Source organism: Mustela lutreola, chromosome 1 (genome assembly GCF_030435805.1).
Source record: "Mustela lutreola isolate mMusLut2 chromosome 1, mMusLut2.pri, whole genome shotgun sequence".
In the NCBI taxonomy this organism is placed as follows: domain Eukaryota; kingdom Metazoa; phylum Chordata; class Mammalia; order Carnivora; family Mustelidae; genus Mustela; species Mustela lutreola.
Genome location: NC_081290.1, coordinates 290,002,555 through 290,019,816, shown reverse-complemented (window position 1 = coordinate 290,019,816; position 17,262 = coordinate 290,002,555). Strand labels below are relative to the sequence as shown.

Genomic DNA, 17,262 nt, shown 5'->3' with positions numbered 1-17,262 from the left:
CGGGAATTCACATTCACAGGGTTGCACCCACAGAGCATGCACGTACAAGTAGCCCCACGCAGAGGACAGACCCACCAGACACCCGTGCGGACAAAGCAGACAGACAGACAGGCAGGTGGGTGGACACAGAAAGGCCTGCAGAGGCAGCGGTGGGATGCAGGCGCAGGGCCCCAGAGCAGGGACGGGCAAAGGGCCCCAGGCAGAGGTCACCGGCCAGGACTGGGAGGCCCTGCTGGAACTGCTCTGCATCTGAAGGCTGTCATTCCAAGACCATGAATACGCACAAACACACCAAGGCACAGGTCAGGGGTTGAAAGTGTCTCCCTCAAGTCACCCAAGAAAAGAGTCTACCTGGAAGAAGCGCAGACCTGGGCCACAGCCCCAAGAGGAACTTGGACAAAGCCAAGAAGAAAGCACATCTGCTCTTGAGAAAAGCCGTGCTCCCAGGGGTGGGCACAGCCAGCAGGGGCATGGAAGGGAGAGCAGCAGCTCCCCACCCCAACGCCCTAGCCTGCGCCAACCCTACACTCACCTTGGATCCCAGGATCCCGACTGCTGGAGGCTTCCTGTGCTCAGTCCCCCCTCCCCATCAGTGGTCCTCACTGGGGGCCTGGCTGACTAGGCTCTTCTCTGACCCTCACAACTTTCACTCCCCCACCACTCCAGTTCTGGGCCCCATGACCTTCATGTCCAGTACAGAACCTTGCTGTCCCTTTTCCTGTCCTCCAAACCTCTGCCCCTCCCGTCACAAAGGAAGAGTGGAGCAAAGTCCCAACCTGAACCACGCCTGGTGAGGGTGGGGGTTCTCTGGGCAGAGGCCATTGTCTCCATCACACAGATGGTGATCTAGAACCCACCGTCCCACAGAGCCACATTCTAGAGCTTAGGGCTAGGACCCCTCCCCAATTCTCCAAGCCCCCCAGGGAGAGGAGAAAGAGGAAGAGGCCTTCCTCTCCATGCTCCTTTCTCGGGAACTCCCTGGCACTGAGGCCAGAGTGACAGGACCGCCTCTGAGGAGGCCTGGTCCATAGGTTGCTCTGAGAGCAGCTCCTGGACCAAAGAGGTGAGGACCCTTCTGGAGCCGCCTGCCACCCATGGCACAGCCTCACCCAGGAACTTCCCACCTTTGCTTACCGCTCCTTGCCCAGCAGTGTCCAGAGTCCTCTGAGTAGAAGGAACCTGCCCAGAGCCCCTTAGAACCGGGGGGGGGGGGGGTGGTGGTCTGCGAGAGACAGTCCTTCTGGGCATGTACACGAGGGCCTGGCGTGCCTCCTCTCGGGGATTGGTGGGGGCACAGAAGGCCCCCCACCTCGAAACAGAAGTTCTGTAAGTCTGGGCCCAGCTCAAGACCTCACTGAGGAGACTGTGGCGTGAAATTCTGCCCATCAGTGGGGACAAAGCAGGGATGGGGTTAGGAGTCGGGTCTTCCCAGCACCTGGTAACCCTCCCCTCCATGGACAGAGCCAGCCATGGCAGAGGAAGTATGGGTGGGCACCTGGAGGCCCCATCGCCCCCGGGGGCCCATCATGGCCCTCTACAGCAGCCCAGGGCCCAAGTACCTGATTCCACCCACCACGGGTAAGTGCCTGGGAGCCTGGAATGGGTCTGGGGAGGATTTGGGGTGATCTGGGAAGCGTCTGGGATGAGGCTGGTGCAGGTCCGGGGAGAGCGTAGGGCCGGTCTGGGGGTCTGAGGGGTGGGTGTGTGGGGTGGGGCAGAGGGCTCATCCCTGGCTCTCAGCCCATGAACCCCTCTGGGGCCAATAGGGTGGGGACAAGGATGGTGTCTGGCTCCAGGCTGCTCAGAGCCCCTGTCCCACAGGATTTGTGAGGCACACACCCACCAAGCTGCGTGCACCAGCCTACAGTTTCCGAGGGGCCCCCATGCTCCTGGCAGAGAACTGCTCCCCAGGGCCCCGCTACAGTGTGAACCCCAAGATACTGAGGACAGGCAAGGACCTCGGCCCCGCCTACTCCATCCTGGGGCGCTATCGCACCAAGACCATCACGACCCCTGGCCCTGGTAAGGGACTCTGGGGCCCCCGCAGGCCTGCCCAACTCTGCCGACGGCCACGTGTGCCCTGTTACGGCGGGGCAGTAAGGGAACACAGGCATCCTGGGTCTCCTATCCCCTCATCTGCCTCACAAGGGACACCAGCAGGCCCGAGGCAGCGTAGGGGACCCTCTAGCCCAATTCTGACCTGAGCTTTTCTTGGCCTGAATCCTAGCACCAGGCCCACAACAGAGCCTGCCCTTTTCCCTCCAAATCCGCAGCTGTCCCCCGATTCCTGCAGCCCCGGACATCCCTGACCAACCTCGGGCACCATCTGTACGGGGGCCAGGAAGCCCTGCACCTGCAGTGTTGGGGGATTTCCTTGACCCCCTGGGCCAGATCCGCAGCCCGTCTGCACGGTCCTTTCCCTCCCAGCACACCCTCCACTCCTTTCCCGAGCCAGGTGACTACTTTCCAGAGAAATCTAGCAAGCACGTGTTTGACTCAGCACCCAGCCACTCCATTTCCGCCCGGACCAAGACCTTTCGAGTGGACAGCACCCCAGGTGTGCAGCAGCCCTGGCAGCCAACATCTAGCTGGGCTGGGGACGCTGGCAGGGGCGCCGGGAGATGGGGGGGAGGGGGGGACAGGGCAGCCTGATGGCCGCTCTCCTGGAGGCGAATGGCCCCAAGAAGGAGCTGGTGGAGAGTCTGGATGCTGGCTTCTGTCCAGCCTGAGACTCAATGCCCGTGCGCCGTGCAGGGCCGGCCGCCTACATGCTGCCTGTGGTGATGGGGCCCCACACTGTCGGCAAGGCCTCCCAGCCCTCCTTCTCCATCAAGGGTCGCAGCAAGCTGGGCAGCTTCAGTGATGACCTGCACAAGGCAAGAGTCCCCCTGCCAGGGCGCAGCACAGTTCATCCCCCAGGGGTGGCCCCTCTGGCCCCATCCCCCAGATCCCACCAGACTGAAGCTGGTCAGCTCTTCATCCTCTGGGCCCTGCCACATGCCTGGCCACACCCTGTCGCACCCCCACCCACACACACCCCAGATTCCAGTCTAGGGGTGAGGAGAAGCAGACAGTGGACAGGGGTACAGATGCTGATCATGCTGAGGAGGGCTGAGCAGGGGAGTGGCCTTTGCTGCAGGGAGGACAAGGAGCGGCCTTTGATAAAGCAGCGTGCAGGAAGATAGGAAGAAGAGAAGCTGTCGATATTTGGGGGAGGAGGTTCCAGCTGCAGAAATAGCCAGTGCAAAGGCCCTGGGGTGGGCATGTGCCCGGGAGCTTGAGGAGCCTGGAGAGAAGGCCAAGGTGGCATCCCAGCACTGCTGACCTTGCCCAGCCATCGCATGGCCATCAAGTACCACAGGACAGAGTCCCAGCCGGAAAGGGGCCTCTCTGGCACACACCAAAGCAACCAACCTGGAACTGGCACACACAGGGTATCTTTTCCAGAGCGAGGCTGCCGTGGAAGGGCCACGTCCCACACAGAAGAGGTCATCCCCACAGGATGACTATTCTGTGGAGACAACAGGGACCCCTGACACACAGACATACAGTGGCTCAAGCGTGAAGCCCATGGCCCGATGCTGGCACCGACCCCCCCCACCCCCGTCAGGAGTAGCATGCCCGGGCAGGCTGAGGCTCTCTGAGCCTCTTTCACCTCCTAGACCCCAGGTCCTGCAGCCTACCGCCAGACAGACGTGCAGGTGACGAAGCCCAAGGCTCCACAGTACACCATGGCAGCCCGAGCGGAGCCCCCGGGGGACAAGACCCTCAAGCCGGGACCGGGAGCTCACAGCCCTGAGAAGGTCCAGGAAGAACAGGGCCCGGAGGGGTGGGGTGAGGGGTGAGGGGTGGGGTCACAGTGAGCAGGGAGTGGGGACGATAGTGGTCACAACCCGGTGCGGAGGGGTCATAGGGGCACCACCCAGAGTGGTGGGGGGGCACAGCCTGGGGACCAGGAGCCCACAGTCCTGAGAAGGTGCAGGAAGAACACGGCCCAGAGGGGTAGGGGCACAGCCTGGGGAGCAGGGACCACAGGCCAGAATGGTTGGGTTACTGGGGGCACAATCCCGGGGGGGGGGGGGGGTTGCAGGGGTACGGTCTGGTGGGGCACAGGCAAGAGGACGTGAGTAGCAGGGGAGCATGCCCAGAGTGGGTGTGGCGGGGAAGGGCCAGTGGGGGTCCCAGTGGCCATCCTGGCACGTGCTAGCCTGGCACGCTAGGCATCCAGGGCACACCACTGCCCCAGGGGCAGGTCCTGCCTCCCCAGAAAGCAGGGGCACTCACCATGCACCAGCCTCCGTGTTTAAACCCGGTGGCGTGGACTTGCTGCCGGTCACCTTGGCCCAGGCTCAGGAGGGACAGTGAAGCTACTGCCAGCAGCTCAAGCCCCAGAGACAGCGGAGTCTGTCAGGCGGGGCGGGAATGCCAACTCTTCTCAAAGCCTCTCCTCTCCCAGGTGACAGCGACCAAGCCCTGCGCCCCTGTCGTCACCTTCGGCATTAAACATTCCGACTACATGACACCCCTGGTGGTGGATGTGGAATAGCCCCGGGCCCACAGGAGCCGGCTGCCCAGAGCCTCTGCACAGCACAGCCACCGCCGGAGACGCCCTGGGTGTGGGCCCGGGATGCGGCCTCCACCAGGTGGGCTGCGGCCTGCAGGGCAGATGGGCTGCTGCCCGCAGGGCAGAGCTCGTTTGGACAGTCGTGACCAGTTACTTTTTCTATGCTTTCCCATTTGCTTATCTTGTTTCCTGCTGTGCCCAGATATTTAATAAATCCCAGATTGCATTACTGACGAACTGGTCTTGGCTGTAGAATCAAGCTTTCCCAGAAAAGGGGCTCCTGCCTCAGTGGCTGGGTCCTCTCCTGGCTTCCAGGGACTGGGGTCTGAGCAGAGAGGGGGGCTTGGGACCTTGGACCCCGCGCCACGCCTGCCCTCCTAGTTCTGCCACCGGCCCTGCACGTCACATCTCATCCCACACTCCGAGGACGGTCACACCGGCACCTGTCTCCTTCCATGGGGCCTTCTCCCTGCGTGACAGACCCCTCCCCGTGAGCTCTGTGCCCCACCCCTTGAATCCGGACTAGAATCTGTGCCCACCCTCAAGGAAGCAGCACTGCATGACCCGAGGCTAGGCTGTGGGACCTACAAAGGAGAAGCCCTTCTGTGGAGCAGAGGCAGCCCCTTCCTTTGCAACCTCCAGCACCAGCCACCGTGGTGGGGGTGCGTGCTCAGCACTCGGTGAGGCCACAGCGGCCCCCAGGCAGCCAGCACGCCGCCCTCAGCCTGCAGGCACCTGAGCAAGCCTTCAGAGGACAAGAGCTCCAGGCGAGGCCAGGCGAGGCCTTAATGTTCTAGGCGGAGGGCCATCCCCACCACGCCCGTCTCGAATGCCAACCACACTAACCGTAAGACACCAATTTCCGCACTTGCAACTAAGGTTTCAGGTGATGTTAAGAGCAAAGGCAACACAGGAAGCACCAGGATGTGGGCCAGGAAGGGGGTATCTGAGTGAGGCCAAAACCAGGCATCTCCAGAGGCTACCCAGAGTACAAGGCCAGGCATTGAGCACTGGAGTGTGGACTTCACCGCAGCCCTGCGGAAAGGTCACTGTGAAGACCGCAGGGCGGCCGCCCCCACCTGTGGTCCCTGTGAGCCCACCAGCAGCAGCACAACAAAGCACAGTATGGCTGCCGCCCCTCCCCCCTCACTCTGCTGCCCCTCCCCACATGAGGCTGCTCTGAGCTCCTCACATTTATACATTTAACCCTTGGGGGTGAGTTACACAAACTTGGCAGAGGAAGTGACAAGCCTGTGACCAACTGCCTTAGGTGGGGGTGGGAGGAACATGAGGACCAGAGCAGGGACATGGTAGAACCAGAGACGGCAGGATGTGGGGTCCAGACCACCAGCGTCCCCGGCCAGTCTGTGGACCAGGGTCAGGTCCAGATGAAACTCCCAAGCACCCATGAAAATGAGGACACAAAAAAACTGTTTGCTTCATCATGAAGCTGTTTATTCCAAGTTTCTATGGTTAAAAGTCTTGTCCTTGAATTGTGGGATAGAGCCTGGCAGTGTGTCCTCACTTGGCAAAGGCTGGGCCCCGAGGTCCTCTTTCTGTCAATGGCTTCAGGGACCCATGTCAGCAGACAGCACAGCAGTAGCGCGAGAGCTGCAGACAGGGCAGGAGGGTGGAAGGCCACACAGGCCATGGCAGAGCTGCCACACCCCCAACGTGGAATCCATCCCGATACAATCAGAATGAGAGACGAAAAGGTAAACCAGAAAGGAACTAAAAGCCAGACCCCCAAATAGCTGGAAGGGCCACAAAGAGCCGTGGAAGTGGGGGTGAGGAGGCAGATGGGGCTTTAGGAGAGAACACAGCAGCCTGAGCTATCAAGGGGACAGCAGGAAGCACCCGTCAAGACTACCTAAAACAGAATCTCATCTAGCCTGCATCGAACCCATAGCGTGGTGCGGCTCCCACAGCTGAGCCACGTCATCAGGAAGAGGTCAGCAGCACAGGCCTGGGCAGGGACGCAAGAGTGTGGGTGCAAAATGGAGACACTACAAAGGCCTAGTACGCTTGGTGGCCACCAGAGGACATGCCCCTGTGGCAAGCCTTAACATGAGATCGGTAACTCAGAGATACAGTGCGTGGGGACTGGGGAGGGAGACAGGACCCCGGGGGCCTGAGAAGGAATGTCAAGGTGTCAAGGGAAACAGCATAGCCCCCCAGACAAGGAGGCAGGTACGCTGACCTCCCCGCATGAGAACTAGCACCCGGAGGGGCCAGGGCAAGTCAGAACAGGGCACTCAGGCGGAGGAAAGTAGGCTCCCCTCCAACGGGAGGCTGAGTGGCCCAGCAGGTACAATGGAGCAGCAGCTACGGTGACCATGTGAGGAGAGGCCAGGCTTGCGGAACGGACAAGGGACAGGAAGAGCAGAAGGGAAAGCAGGCAGCGGCGGCAGGAAAGTGAGGTGCCCGGAGCCGAGGTGCGGTCACTGTGTGGGAGCCATACAGGGGACTACACAGCGGGCAGTGCGGGGCAGCGCCCACAGTCCTCTGGGAGTCAGGGGAGTGACCGGGCAGGCAGATGGCAGCAAGGACAGAGAAGAACGCACAGCTGACCGACCGCTTCTCACGTGTGCTGACGCACAATGACGGTGCTGACACCCCACCACAGGGTAGGAAGCCGCTGGCCCAGCTGGGCCTGTGCTGCTGTGTGTGTGAATGGGGCTGGCGAAGCGGGCAGGGAGGGCCCGGGGGAGGCACGCCTGGAGAGCAGTCTGCAGAGGCTGGGTGGAGGGACTAAGAGTTGCCTCAGTAAGGGATGCTCACTGTCGAAGGGCCTCACGTGGTGGAGGGGAAGCTGCCCGCTGACCCTCAAAGGGACCCACAGATCCTACGGAGAGAGCCCTTGTAGGGAAGCCTCCAGTCAGAGAACGCCTGCCCCCAACACACACCCTGCCTGACTCCAAGATGCCAGAGGGAACTGCTTCTAGATGTCTGGTCTCCCGGAAATCCATCTTTGGTGTCGGCCAGACAGTGGATGCTGAGAAAACGGAACTTTGTGCCCACGGATACAAGACTGTGAGATCCAGAAGAGTCAGAGCCCAGTGCCTCCAGTCCAGGCTGCAGTCCACTTCTACATCCACAACACCCTGTCCTCCCCCGAGGCTGACCTGCCCTGGCCCAGGAGCCCAGCTGAGCTGCCACGTCCAGCCCCCAACAGTAGTTGCCATCTCTGAGCTGAGGCAATGGTGCTCCAACTTCACCGCCAAACCCCCCTCCCTGTGTTGGCACCTCAGGCATCAGACGTGGCCTTACCCAGAGATGTGGATGGGGCAGGGCCCCAAGAAGTCAAAGCCCCAAGGGATAAGGGAAGGGCTGCTGGCCACAGGTAGCCGTGTCCTCGATTCCCACAGGCTCTGCCCTCTCACACCCACAGCAGCACAGGTGGGTGGCCGTTGGTTTCCGCAAGAGAGAGACTTACGGCCACGGGGCCAGCCAGGATGAGCTCGCTCGGTCAGAGGCAGCCGGGAAGTCCGACCACACAGGAAGAAAATTCCCAAGTCCCGATCATCATTTCAAAGGAGTATTTTGTAGGTGGGTCCTCTGGAGCCTAGGACACCAGGCAGGGGAAGGCCCTGGTTGCCCCAGGCACCCACAGAAGTCAGCTCCTTGTGGCTCAAGTCCTTGCCCTTGACAGGAGATAGGAGAGGATGAAGAAGGCCACGATGAGGCCCGCGGCCACACCACACAGAAGCTTCCGGTTGTCTCGCCCAGACCTCGCCATTGTGGAAAAGCGCTTCACGCTCCCCGTGAGCAGCCCTGTCATGCTTGAGAAATCCGAGTCCTGAGGGAGGAATCCCAGCAAGGTCACACAGGGACAGCACCTCCACGACGGCCACGCAGGTGCCACAAGCAACACCAGGGGCTGGCACAGCAGGCAGCATGGGGCAGAGCTGGCCGCGATGCCCGCGCACGCTGCAGACCCTTACCATGCTGTCCAGGTACCGGTTCTGGTCTTCCGCATCCCTATCGATGTCCAGGGCCAGCTGGTCAGGACACAGAGGGGGCAAAGTCAGATCAGAGAAGGCACACCGGATGGCACCTGATCCCCCCAGAGACCAGCAGACCCTGCCAACAACTCTGCCAGGCACAGTGCCCCCAGCAGAGCTCAGGAGATCCAGCTGTCCCCTGGACCTCACTGATGAGAGCTGCCGCGGAGCAGACAAGGAAGATGGGAGCTACCTGAAACCCTTCCCAGCCTCGACCCTCCCTCTAGTCCCCACTCCAGAGTGCCTGCCAGGTGGAGATGAGGCAGCACCACCACTGACCGATTTGAGCCTGGTGACCTTGGACGCCAAGCTGTCGGCCATCCGCTTATTCTCCCGGTCTAGAATCTCCTCCACAGCAGCGGGACTCTGAGCTGTGGGAAGGGACAGTCTGAGTGGGGGGGACGTCTACCTGTGAGCCGCGCCCTGGACCCCTGCCCATCAGCCCTTCCTGGCCCCAGGGCGCTCACTCCAGCTCGATCCGACAAGCTGGAAGTCTCAGGGGACTGCCCCCCCCCCCCGCTGTCACGCAGGTCCAACCCTCAGCCAGGGTCGGGCGCAGGGACCTGAGCGGACAGGCTCGTGTGAGCAGCGGGCACCTGCCGTGTGAGCAGACCGCCTGTGAACACGGCCAAGCCGCGACGGGCAGGTGCCCCAAAGGCTTCAGGCCCACCAGCACTTTCGGAGACTGAGACAGAACCTGTCCGCTCCATCCACAGACGGCCCCAGGATACACGGGACCCGCCCTCCGAAAAACGACGAACTCTGGCCCCGGGGACGCCGCAGAAGGGGCCCTGCAGGGACGACCTGAGCGCCGGGTCCGGAGCAGCCGACGAGCGACCGAGGGGGAACAACCGGGAGGAGAGCTCCGCGACACCCAAGAACCCGCTGAGGTCCGCTGAGGTCGGCGCGCCTCTGCACCCCACATCCTACGTGGCACCCGGAGCACGGCGCGTGCGGAGACCCGACACGGGACTCGTGCGAGACCCGGGGAGTCCCAATTCCTGACCCTCAGGGGGTCAGAACCACCTCCCCGGCGGCCCGGACCCCACCGCGGCCCAGCCCCACGAGTCACCGCGGGCGCGCCGCACAGAAAGGGACGCTGACGCCCTACGAACCGCTCCGCGCTCGCCCAGCCGCGCAGTCCCCCCGGCCCGGCGACACGGGCATCGGCGGCCCGCTCCCCGGGTGAGAACAGGGGCTCTCGGGACGCCAAGGCCCCTCTCCCAGCGCCAGCTGCCGGCGCCCGTGGACGGGCGGCCGCGCCGCCATCCGGCTGGCTCCCCGCGCTCACCACGAGCCCAGTCCGCCATCGCGCCCGGCCCCGGCCCGCGTCAGCCGCGCCGCCACGGCCCCCGCGGACGTGGCTCAGTCCCGGGCAGGACCCTGCGACCCCGCCGCTTCCTGCCGGCGTCCGGCCCACGTCCGGTCTGGGGAGGGGGCGGGCCGCGGGGGCCTTCCCTGCCAATGACCGCGTGGAGGCGTGGACAGGCACCTCCACCGGCCAATCGCGCGGAAGACGGAGCCCCGTCCTACCCGCGGGCGCTCCCGGGCCCCTCCGCCGCGAGGGAGGCAGGAACGGGTCGCCGCGGGCGCTCGCCCCCGCCCAGGCTGCGGTGCGCTTCGAGGCCGCGGCCGCCGCTTGTGGGACTCGGTGGAGACCAGTGCCGGCCCCGGCGAGCGCTGCCGAAGATGCAGGGGTGACGCGTTCCGCAGGAAAACGAAGCCAGACGGGGGTGCGCGTGCGGGGACGGGAGGACCAGGGCTTCCCGCCGCCGCACTCGGCACCGGGAGTGAGCGCACCGGGAGTGGGCCTGGCGCGGGGCCGACGGCCCACAGGGGCTTGTCGCACGGTGCATGCCGACGCGCCGTGGCGTGGAGCGCTCCCGACAGCGCGCGGACCCCGGGACGTCCATCGCTGCCTTTCGGAAGAGGACGCAGGCCAGGCCGCCCTGCCTCTGAGCGGCACACCCGGGACGCTGCGGCGCACGGTCAGGCTTTGCCTTCACCCCGACCCTCCGCACTCTCCGCCTTCGTGGAGCGGCAGGGACGTGTTTCTCTCGCCCACCGCGGCCATCCCCGTCTTGGAACCGGCCGCTCCTTTTGCTTTGAGTGACCTTCCCCCAGATCACTTCTTTTCGCCCGGTCTCCGCAGAGACGGCGCGGACTCGACCCGGACCCCTGTGCGGCCCACCGCGAGTCCCGGATGTCCGTGTTCCCTCGTCTATCCCTTCGGGACACGAGCCCGGCGAAAGCAGCGAGCTGGCCCTCGGCAGGCCTTCCAGCCCCCGCTGAACACGCCGAGGGGTCCTTCCCGCCTCGGCTCTGCGCGTCAAAGGGGCCGCGGGAGGGCGGCGCGGCGCCTGCGGGCAGCTCCGGCCCAAGAAGCAGGGGTCCCTAGGAGGGTCAGGGACGACTGGGCCCCGGGTCGAACAATCCCCCAGTAAGAGCTTTGAAAACCCCGCCGACCCGCCGGCTAGACCAAGCTCCAGTCAGCGGACCCAGCTCGCCACCTTAAGGAGCCTGCGGCCCTCGCCCCGCCCCGCGGCGCCGCACGGCGCGCACAGTCCCCGCCCCGCAGCGTGGCGCACCCGGTCCCGGCGTCCCCCGCGGGCAGCCCTGGCCCCGCCCCGCGGCGCGGCGCGGCGCGCACGGTCCCGGCTTCCCCCGCGCGCCGGGGCAGGGCGGGGCGGCTGGACACCGCCGGGAGCGGGTGCGCGAAGCCTCTCCCGCCTGCCCGGCGCGGGAGTCCGCGGGCGCCATGGAGCCCCGGGTGGTGGCGGATGCCGTGGAGGCGGGGGAGGAGGACGTGGTTATGGAGGCTCTGCGCACGTACAACCGGGAGGTGAGCGAGGCCCGCGAACGGGGTCCTCGCCAGGGAGCGGCGGGGCGGGGCCCGCGTCGTGGCCGGCCCGGGGCGTGTGTGCGCGGCCAGGGGCGGGCGGCGGGGCGCGCGCCGCGCCGTGAGGAGTTGCGGGGAGAGGCTGGGCGCCGTCCCGAGGCCGCTGCGCGCGGTCGGCCCGGGGGCCTGAGCCCTCGCGCCCCCAGCCGCTGAGCGCCCGCGTCTCCCCGCAGAACTCCCAGAGCTTCACGTTTGAGGACGCCCAGCAGCAGGACCGGAAGGTGGGCGCGGACCGGGGTGAGGGGCAGGCGTGGGTGGCCCGGGGAAGGGGCCTGCTGGAGCCGCTCCTCTCCCTGCCCGCAGAGGCTGGCGGAGCTGCTGGGCTCGGTCCTGGAGCGGGGCCTGCCGCCCTCCCGCCGCGTCCCCTGGCTGCAGAGCATCCGCATCCTGTCCCGGGACCGCAGCTGCCTGGGCCCCTTCACCAGCCGCCAGAGCCTGCAGGCCCTTGCCCGCTATGCCGGCGTCGCCTTGGAGGAGCCGGTCCCCGAGCCTTTGGATGTGGACGTTGTCCTCGAGTCCCTCAAGTGCCTGTGCAACCTCGTGCTCAGCAGCCCGGTGGCGCAGGTGCTGGCGGCAGAGGCCCGCCTGGTGGTGAGGCTGGCAGAGCGCGTGGGGCTGGGCCCGCAGACCAGCTTCCCGCACGACATCCAGTTCTTTGACTTGCGCCTCCTGTTCTTGCTCACGGCACTGCGCACGGACGTGCGGCAGCAGCTGTTTCAGGACCTGCAGGGGGTGCGCCTGCTGACCGACGCGCTGCAGCTGACCCTGGGACTGATCCCGGGGGAGAGCCCGCCCGAGCTCCTTCCTCCCCAGGAGACCGAGCGGGCCATGGAGATCCTCAAAGTGCTGTTCAACATCACCTTTGACTCCATCAAGAGAGAGGTGGACGAGGTGAGGACGGACCTGCACCCACAGGGCTTCACCGTGTGGGCGCTCCCTGGCTCTGTCTGCCTGGAGGGCCCCTGCCGGTGTCCGGAGATCTGATGGGGAGAGGACCGTGGAGTTCTCAGCCCGTCTGGAGGAGGCGAGGAGATGCACATTTTGGGCAGAGGGCCTGAACGAAGAACGTTTCTAAGAGAGATGGAGTGTGTGTGGCTGTGTGGCTCCTGCAGCCTGGCAGGAGGGCGTTTGGGGCACGGGGAGGCCATGAGCATGGGGCTGGAGTGCACCGTGACTTTGTCCTGAGAGGACCTACGCTGGACTGAGGAAATGTCGTCAGGGTGTGTGGAAGAGGACAGGGGTGAGGTGTGCGGGAGAGGAGAGTCGCGGTCCGTGTATAGGACCCAGGAGTGGGGCTTCCCCTCACGGGAACCCCTTTCTCTTCGGTCAGGAAGATGCTTCCCGTTACCGGCACTTGGGGACCATCCTGCGGCACTGTGTGATGGTCGCTGCTGCTGGAGACCACACGGAGGAGTTCCACGGGTGAGGGACGCCTGTTAGGTGGAAGGGAGGTGTGCTGGTGTGTCTGCCGAGCGGTTCCCAGCCCTGGCTGGGACCGACATCCGCGTGTGGCCAGGACGAGGGGTACGGATCTGAGGATGAGAACGTCGTTCTGGAAGCAGAGGAGTAGTGACAAGTGGTGCTGTGCTCACAGGACCTGTGCCTAGGCAGGTTCTAGTTTTCCAGAGATGTCTTCGGTGCTTCAGCCCAGACAGGGCATGGCAGGGAGGGCATCTGCAGGCAGTGCCCCCTTCCTTAGGAGCTCACCCCACCGAGTGGAAACACTGCCTTGGTCAGTCCTGCCCTCAGCTCTGGCCTCTGGTTCCTGTCGCCAAGCCCCCAGTCACTAGTTCCTGTCATATGTGGCCTCTGCGGGGGCATCAAGGGTTGAACCTACGCTGGGGATCGGACTCAGCAAGCCCTCCTCCCCGTCTGTCTTCAGGCACACGGTGAACCTCCTGGGGAACTTGCCCCTTAAGTGTCTGGATGTCCTCCTTACCCTGGAGCCGCGCGAAGGCTCCCTGGAGTTCCTGGGAGCCAACATGGATGTGATTCGTGTTCTCCTCAGCTTCCTGGAGAAGCGTCTGCACCAGGTGGGGAGAGGGACCTGATGTGGGGGCTCCCCGGTGGCTCTGACCTTCCCAGGCAGCCACGGTCGCTGCTTTAACAGTCCACATTGCAGAGTGGAGATCAGCCTGGCGGGGTGATTCGGGTGATTTCTGCGGCTGCTCTGTGGTCCAGCTTGGCAGACCATGAGAAACGGGGGCGCGCGTGCGTGTGCACACTCGGTCTGTCTCTCAGGCACGCAGACTCAGACACGTTCTTGCGGGTTTTGTTTTTTCTGGTTATCGTGATGAGTTTTCTGAGTCAAACAAAGAACTTTTTACAGCTTTTTGTGCATGTTTTTTGAGTCCTTGCTGGTGGCCTAAGAATCTCGGTGTTGCAACATTCAGCAGCTCTTGGCAACGAGCGTCAGTTGTGTCTTGGCATCCCTGAGGGGACCCAGAGGCATCTTGAGCCAGAGGCTCCTGCACCCAGGACATTGGGGGCCAGACCTCTGACCAGCTCCTCTGGGAGCTCGCAGACATCACGCAGGCTGCAGCCCGCACTGCAGTGATACTGGGTGGACCTCTTGGGGATCCATGTTGCTCAGGCGTGCTGGGAGCTGAGTCATGTGCATCGAATGGGATGTCTGTGACGGTCCCTACCGAGACTGCTGCTAGGCTCGTGATCCAGGGAGGTAAGTTGGGGGAGGCCGGCAGCTCTTCACTGTCTGAGTCTGTGAAGCCCACCGAGGAGGGATTTTTGTTGTGTTTTGGACGCTGGTTTTTGAGGACAGGTCGTGTGTCCTTGGGGTGCTAATGGCCATGAACAACTTCGGTGTACAGGTAGGGAGGGTAGCATAGCTGAGTGATTTGCCCAGGTCACAGAGCACACACGAGCACTCCTCAGTTAAGTTCCCACCGAGGTCCTCTTGAAGCTCACACGGATCCCCACTGCCCATTCCTGGCCCCTCAGCTGGCTGACTGTGGCAAGGCCTCTTCCTGAATGCCTCCTGCCAGGACCAGGCCTTGGGGGCGGTGGGGGGGAGTGGTGCGTGTGTGCGTGTGTGCGTGTGTGTGTGTGTGTGTGTGTGTATCAGTCACTACCCCAACCCTGACCTCAAGTCCGGTGGGGGCACAGCCCCAGTGACAGAGGCTCCTTTGCAGACACATAGGCTGAAGGAGAGCGTGGCCCCCGTGCTGAGCGTGCTGACGGAGTGTGCGCGCATTCACCGGCCCGCCAGGAAGTTCCTGAAGGCACAGGTATGGGTGGGGGGCTGGGGGGTGGAGCTGGGCCCCCCAGATCACAGACCCCAGCCTCTGCAGGCCCAGGCTGCCTCCCCAGGTGCTGCCCCCACTGCGGGACGTGAGGACCCGGCCCGAGGTTGGTGAGTTGTTGCGGAACAAGCTTGTTCGTCTCATGACACACCTGGACACCGATGTGAAGAGAGTGGCCGCCGAGTTCCTGTTTGTCCTGTGCTCTGAGAGTGGTGAGTGCTGGGATCCAGCCCCCCGCCTGTCCCTCCAGACACCTTCGCACACTGACCTCTGCCCTGCCCCTCAGTGCCCCGGTTCATCAAGTACACGGGCTACGGGAATGCCGCCGGCCTCCTGGCTGCCAGGGGCCTCATGGCGGGGGGCCGGCCTGAGGGCCAGTACTCGGAGGACGAGGACACGGATACGGATGAGTACAAGGAAGCCAAGGCCAGGTGTGTGCCCCTACACCCTTGGCTCCCTCGCTCAGCCTGGTCCCTGTTCCCACAGCCAGATGGAGCCACGGGCGGGTGGGCAGGACGTTGCGAGTTAGGCACTGACTCCATAAGTGATATGCCCTAATGTCAGGACGTTTTGTTGAGAACATGGACTGAAGGCAGCTGGGCCGTTGGGGGACCAGGAGATCCAGCTGGCAGGAGCTGGTCCACTGCTGCTCCTGGAGGGAGGCTTCCTGCCACCCCCAGGAGCATGGGTTCCTTGCCAGTCCGGGCCCAAGCAGAACGTGTGGGACTCCACCCACTGTGCAGCGGCTTCCTGTCCTAGAGAGTCACTAATGCATTCCCTGCACCCCTTCCCCTGGGAAGCAGCATAAACCCAGTGACCGGGAGGGTGGAGGAAAAGCCGCCCAACCCCATGGAGGGCATGACGGAGGAGCAGAAGGAGCATGAGGCCATGAAGCTGGTGAACATGTTTGACAAGCTCTCCAGGTACGTGGTGAGGCAAGGAGGGGCCCACAGCTGGGAGAAGGGAGAACAGAACCCCAGGCCTGTGTCCAGTCTTGTGAACTCCAAGAGGTGGGGTCAGAGGTGGGCTTCGGCAAGGCTGCATTCCTGAGGTTTCAAACAAAGGAAATGCCCCAGGAAAGGCTTAGACTTGAGACGGGTGGTGGTTGTTCGTAGGTGATGAAGATTGAGATCTCGAGAAATTAAGACTAAGGTTCCAAAGCCACTGGGTACTAGTTGGGATTCCCCAGTAAATGGGAACAGCCCGGTGGAGCACTAGGAAGTAGTCTGGGTGAGCACGACTTCCACTGCCCTCTGCCAGGCCCCTTCCCCACCTCACCGTGCTTTTCTCACAGGCACAGAGTCATCCAGCCCATGGGGATGAGTCCCCGGGGTCAGCTGACATCCCTGCAGGATGCCATCTGTGAGACCATGGAGGGGCAGCTCTCCTCGGAACCTGACTCTGACCCTGACTGAGGACAGCAGTCGTCTGTTCTCCCTTCAGAACTGGTGCTGCTTCCAGAGATGTCTTGGGACTGTGACCCGGGGAAGCCACGTCCCTGTCTAGCTTGGAGATCCCTTGCTCTTTACTTCCAAAGTTCTGTTAATGATTTGTTTCTGGTCCAATTTCTTATCTGTAGGACTGTGAGGGCCTTGTCCCGCTGCAACTCTGGGAACTCAGCCTTGATTTCTGCAGCTGAAGTAGTCTTGTGTGCGCAGGGGCTGCTGCCTGGGGCCAGAGCTGGGCGTGAGCACACGCAAGCATGTCCACGTCTGGCAGGCTTTCCCAGAGCTTCTAAGCCAAGCCAGTGCTGCGGTTCACAGGAAAAGAACTGGCTAGAGCTATGTGTACTAATGTCAGAAACAAATTTCCAAGGTACGCTCTGCTCTTCCTGTCCCCACTGAGCTCAGGACTGGTAGCCTCTTACGCATCCGTGGTCCTTGCTCAGCTGTCTACTGTAGTGTCCACGGCGCCCAAGCTCTCACTGGTTGTGACAGTGGACTCCTGACCTTCCCACTGGTGTAGACCATAAATAGATGAAGGGAAGTGTACCTCGTAAAGCCCTAAGTCTGGATTTCTGTCACCTGCCACAAAATGTCACAGATGTCACAGAAAATATCATCTTGGAATAAAGAGTTTCAAGCAAGAGCGTGTGTACTGGGTTCATTTCATTCTTTTCAGAATTTGGCCCTTTTCCTAGATCATTAGTCCTGTTCTCTGTTCTTGAGGAGCCCCCAGATCCCCTCTGCATCTGTTACATGTGCCATGGGTAGGGAAACCATCCCTAGGAGGGACCACACTCCTAGGTAGGAGCCGGGGATCAGCAAGCTGGGTCTGGGGGCAACCCCCGCAGAAGGAGCCTGTGCAGGAAGTATGAGCAGGCCAGAGGCAAGCCGAGGTTTCTGAGTGAGTAACGCCTTCCCGCAGCACAGAGGTTAATTAGGGGGCATTACTGGGAAGGTCTGGCGGGGCAGAGTGGGGACTGGGGTATTGCTTAGCTGCCAGAGCAGAAGAGTTTCTTGGGGGGGAGGCTGAGGCGAACGGCATCAGGGTAGAGTGGAGGGGGTGTGGTGGTGAGGGGTGCTGGGGCTCCAT

General features: G+C 63.1%; 3 protein-coding genes across 3 annotated transcripts; 2 read left to right on the top strand and 1 right to left on the bottom strand.

Annotated features, from left to right (window-relative positions):
* The first annotated feature begins 887 nt into the window (after positions 1–887).
* Positions 888–4,795, top strand: CIMAP1A (ciliary microtubule associated protein 1A). Its single transcript, XM_059153173.1, has 7 exons — positions 888–1,063; positions 1,462–1,578; positions 1,822–2,022; positions 2,456–2,557; positions 2,755–2,882; positions 3,663–3,803; positions 4,457–4,795. Exons 2-7 carry the CDS (start codon positions 1,470–1,472, stop codon positions 4,544–4,546), a joined length of 771 nt encoding a protein of 256 aa, XP_059009156.1. The 5' UTR covers positions 888–1,063; positions 1,462–1,469; the 3' UTR covers positions 4,547–4,795.
* Positions 4,796–5,995: 1,200 nt separating this feature from the next.
* Positions 5,996–10,001, bottom strand: BET1L (Bet1 golgi vesicular membrane trafficking protein like). Its single transcript, XM_059153145.1, has 4 exons — positions 9,860–10,001; positions 8,848–8,939; positions 8,509–8,565; positions 5,996–8,363 (listed from the first exon to the last, which is right to left on the bottom strand). Exons 1-4 carry the CDS (start codon positions 9,876–9,878, stop codon positions 8,196–8,198), a joined length of 336 nt encoding a protein of 111 aa, XP_059009128.1. The 5' UTR covers positions 9,879–10,001; the 3' UTR covers positions 5,996–8,195.
* Positions 10,002–11,276: 1,275 nt separating this feature from the next.
* Positions 11,277–16,815, top strand: RIC8A (RIC8 guanine nucleotide exchange factor A). Its single transcript, XM_059153065.1, has 10 exons — positions 11,277–11,410; positions 11,641–11,688; positions 11,771–12,358; positions 12,798–12,889; positions 13,350–13,500; positions 14,617–14,712; positions 14,795–14,939; positions 15,014–15,158; positions 15,531–15,650; positions 16,022–16,815. Exons 1-10 carry the CDS (start codon positions 11,327–11,329, stop codon positions 16,140–16,142), a joined length of 1,590 nt encoding a protein of 529 aa, XP_059009048.1. The 5' UTR covers positions 11,277–11,326; the 3' UTR covers positions 16,143–16,815.
* Positions 16,816–17,262: the final 447 nt, after the last annotated feature.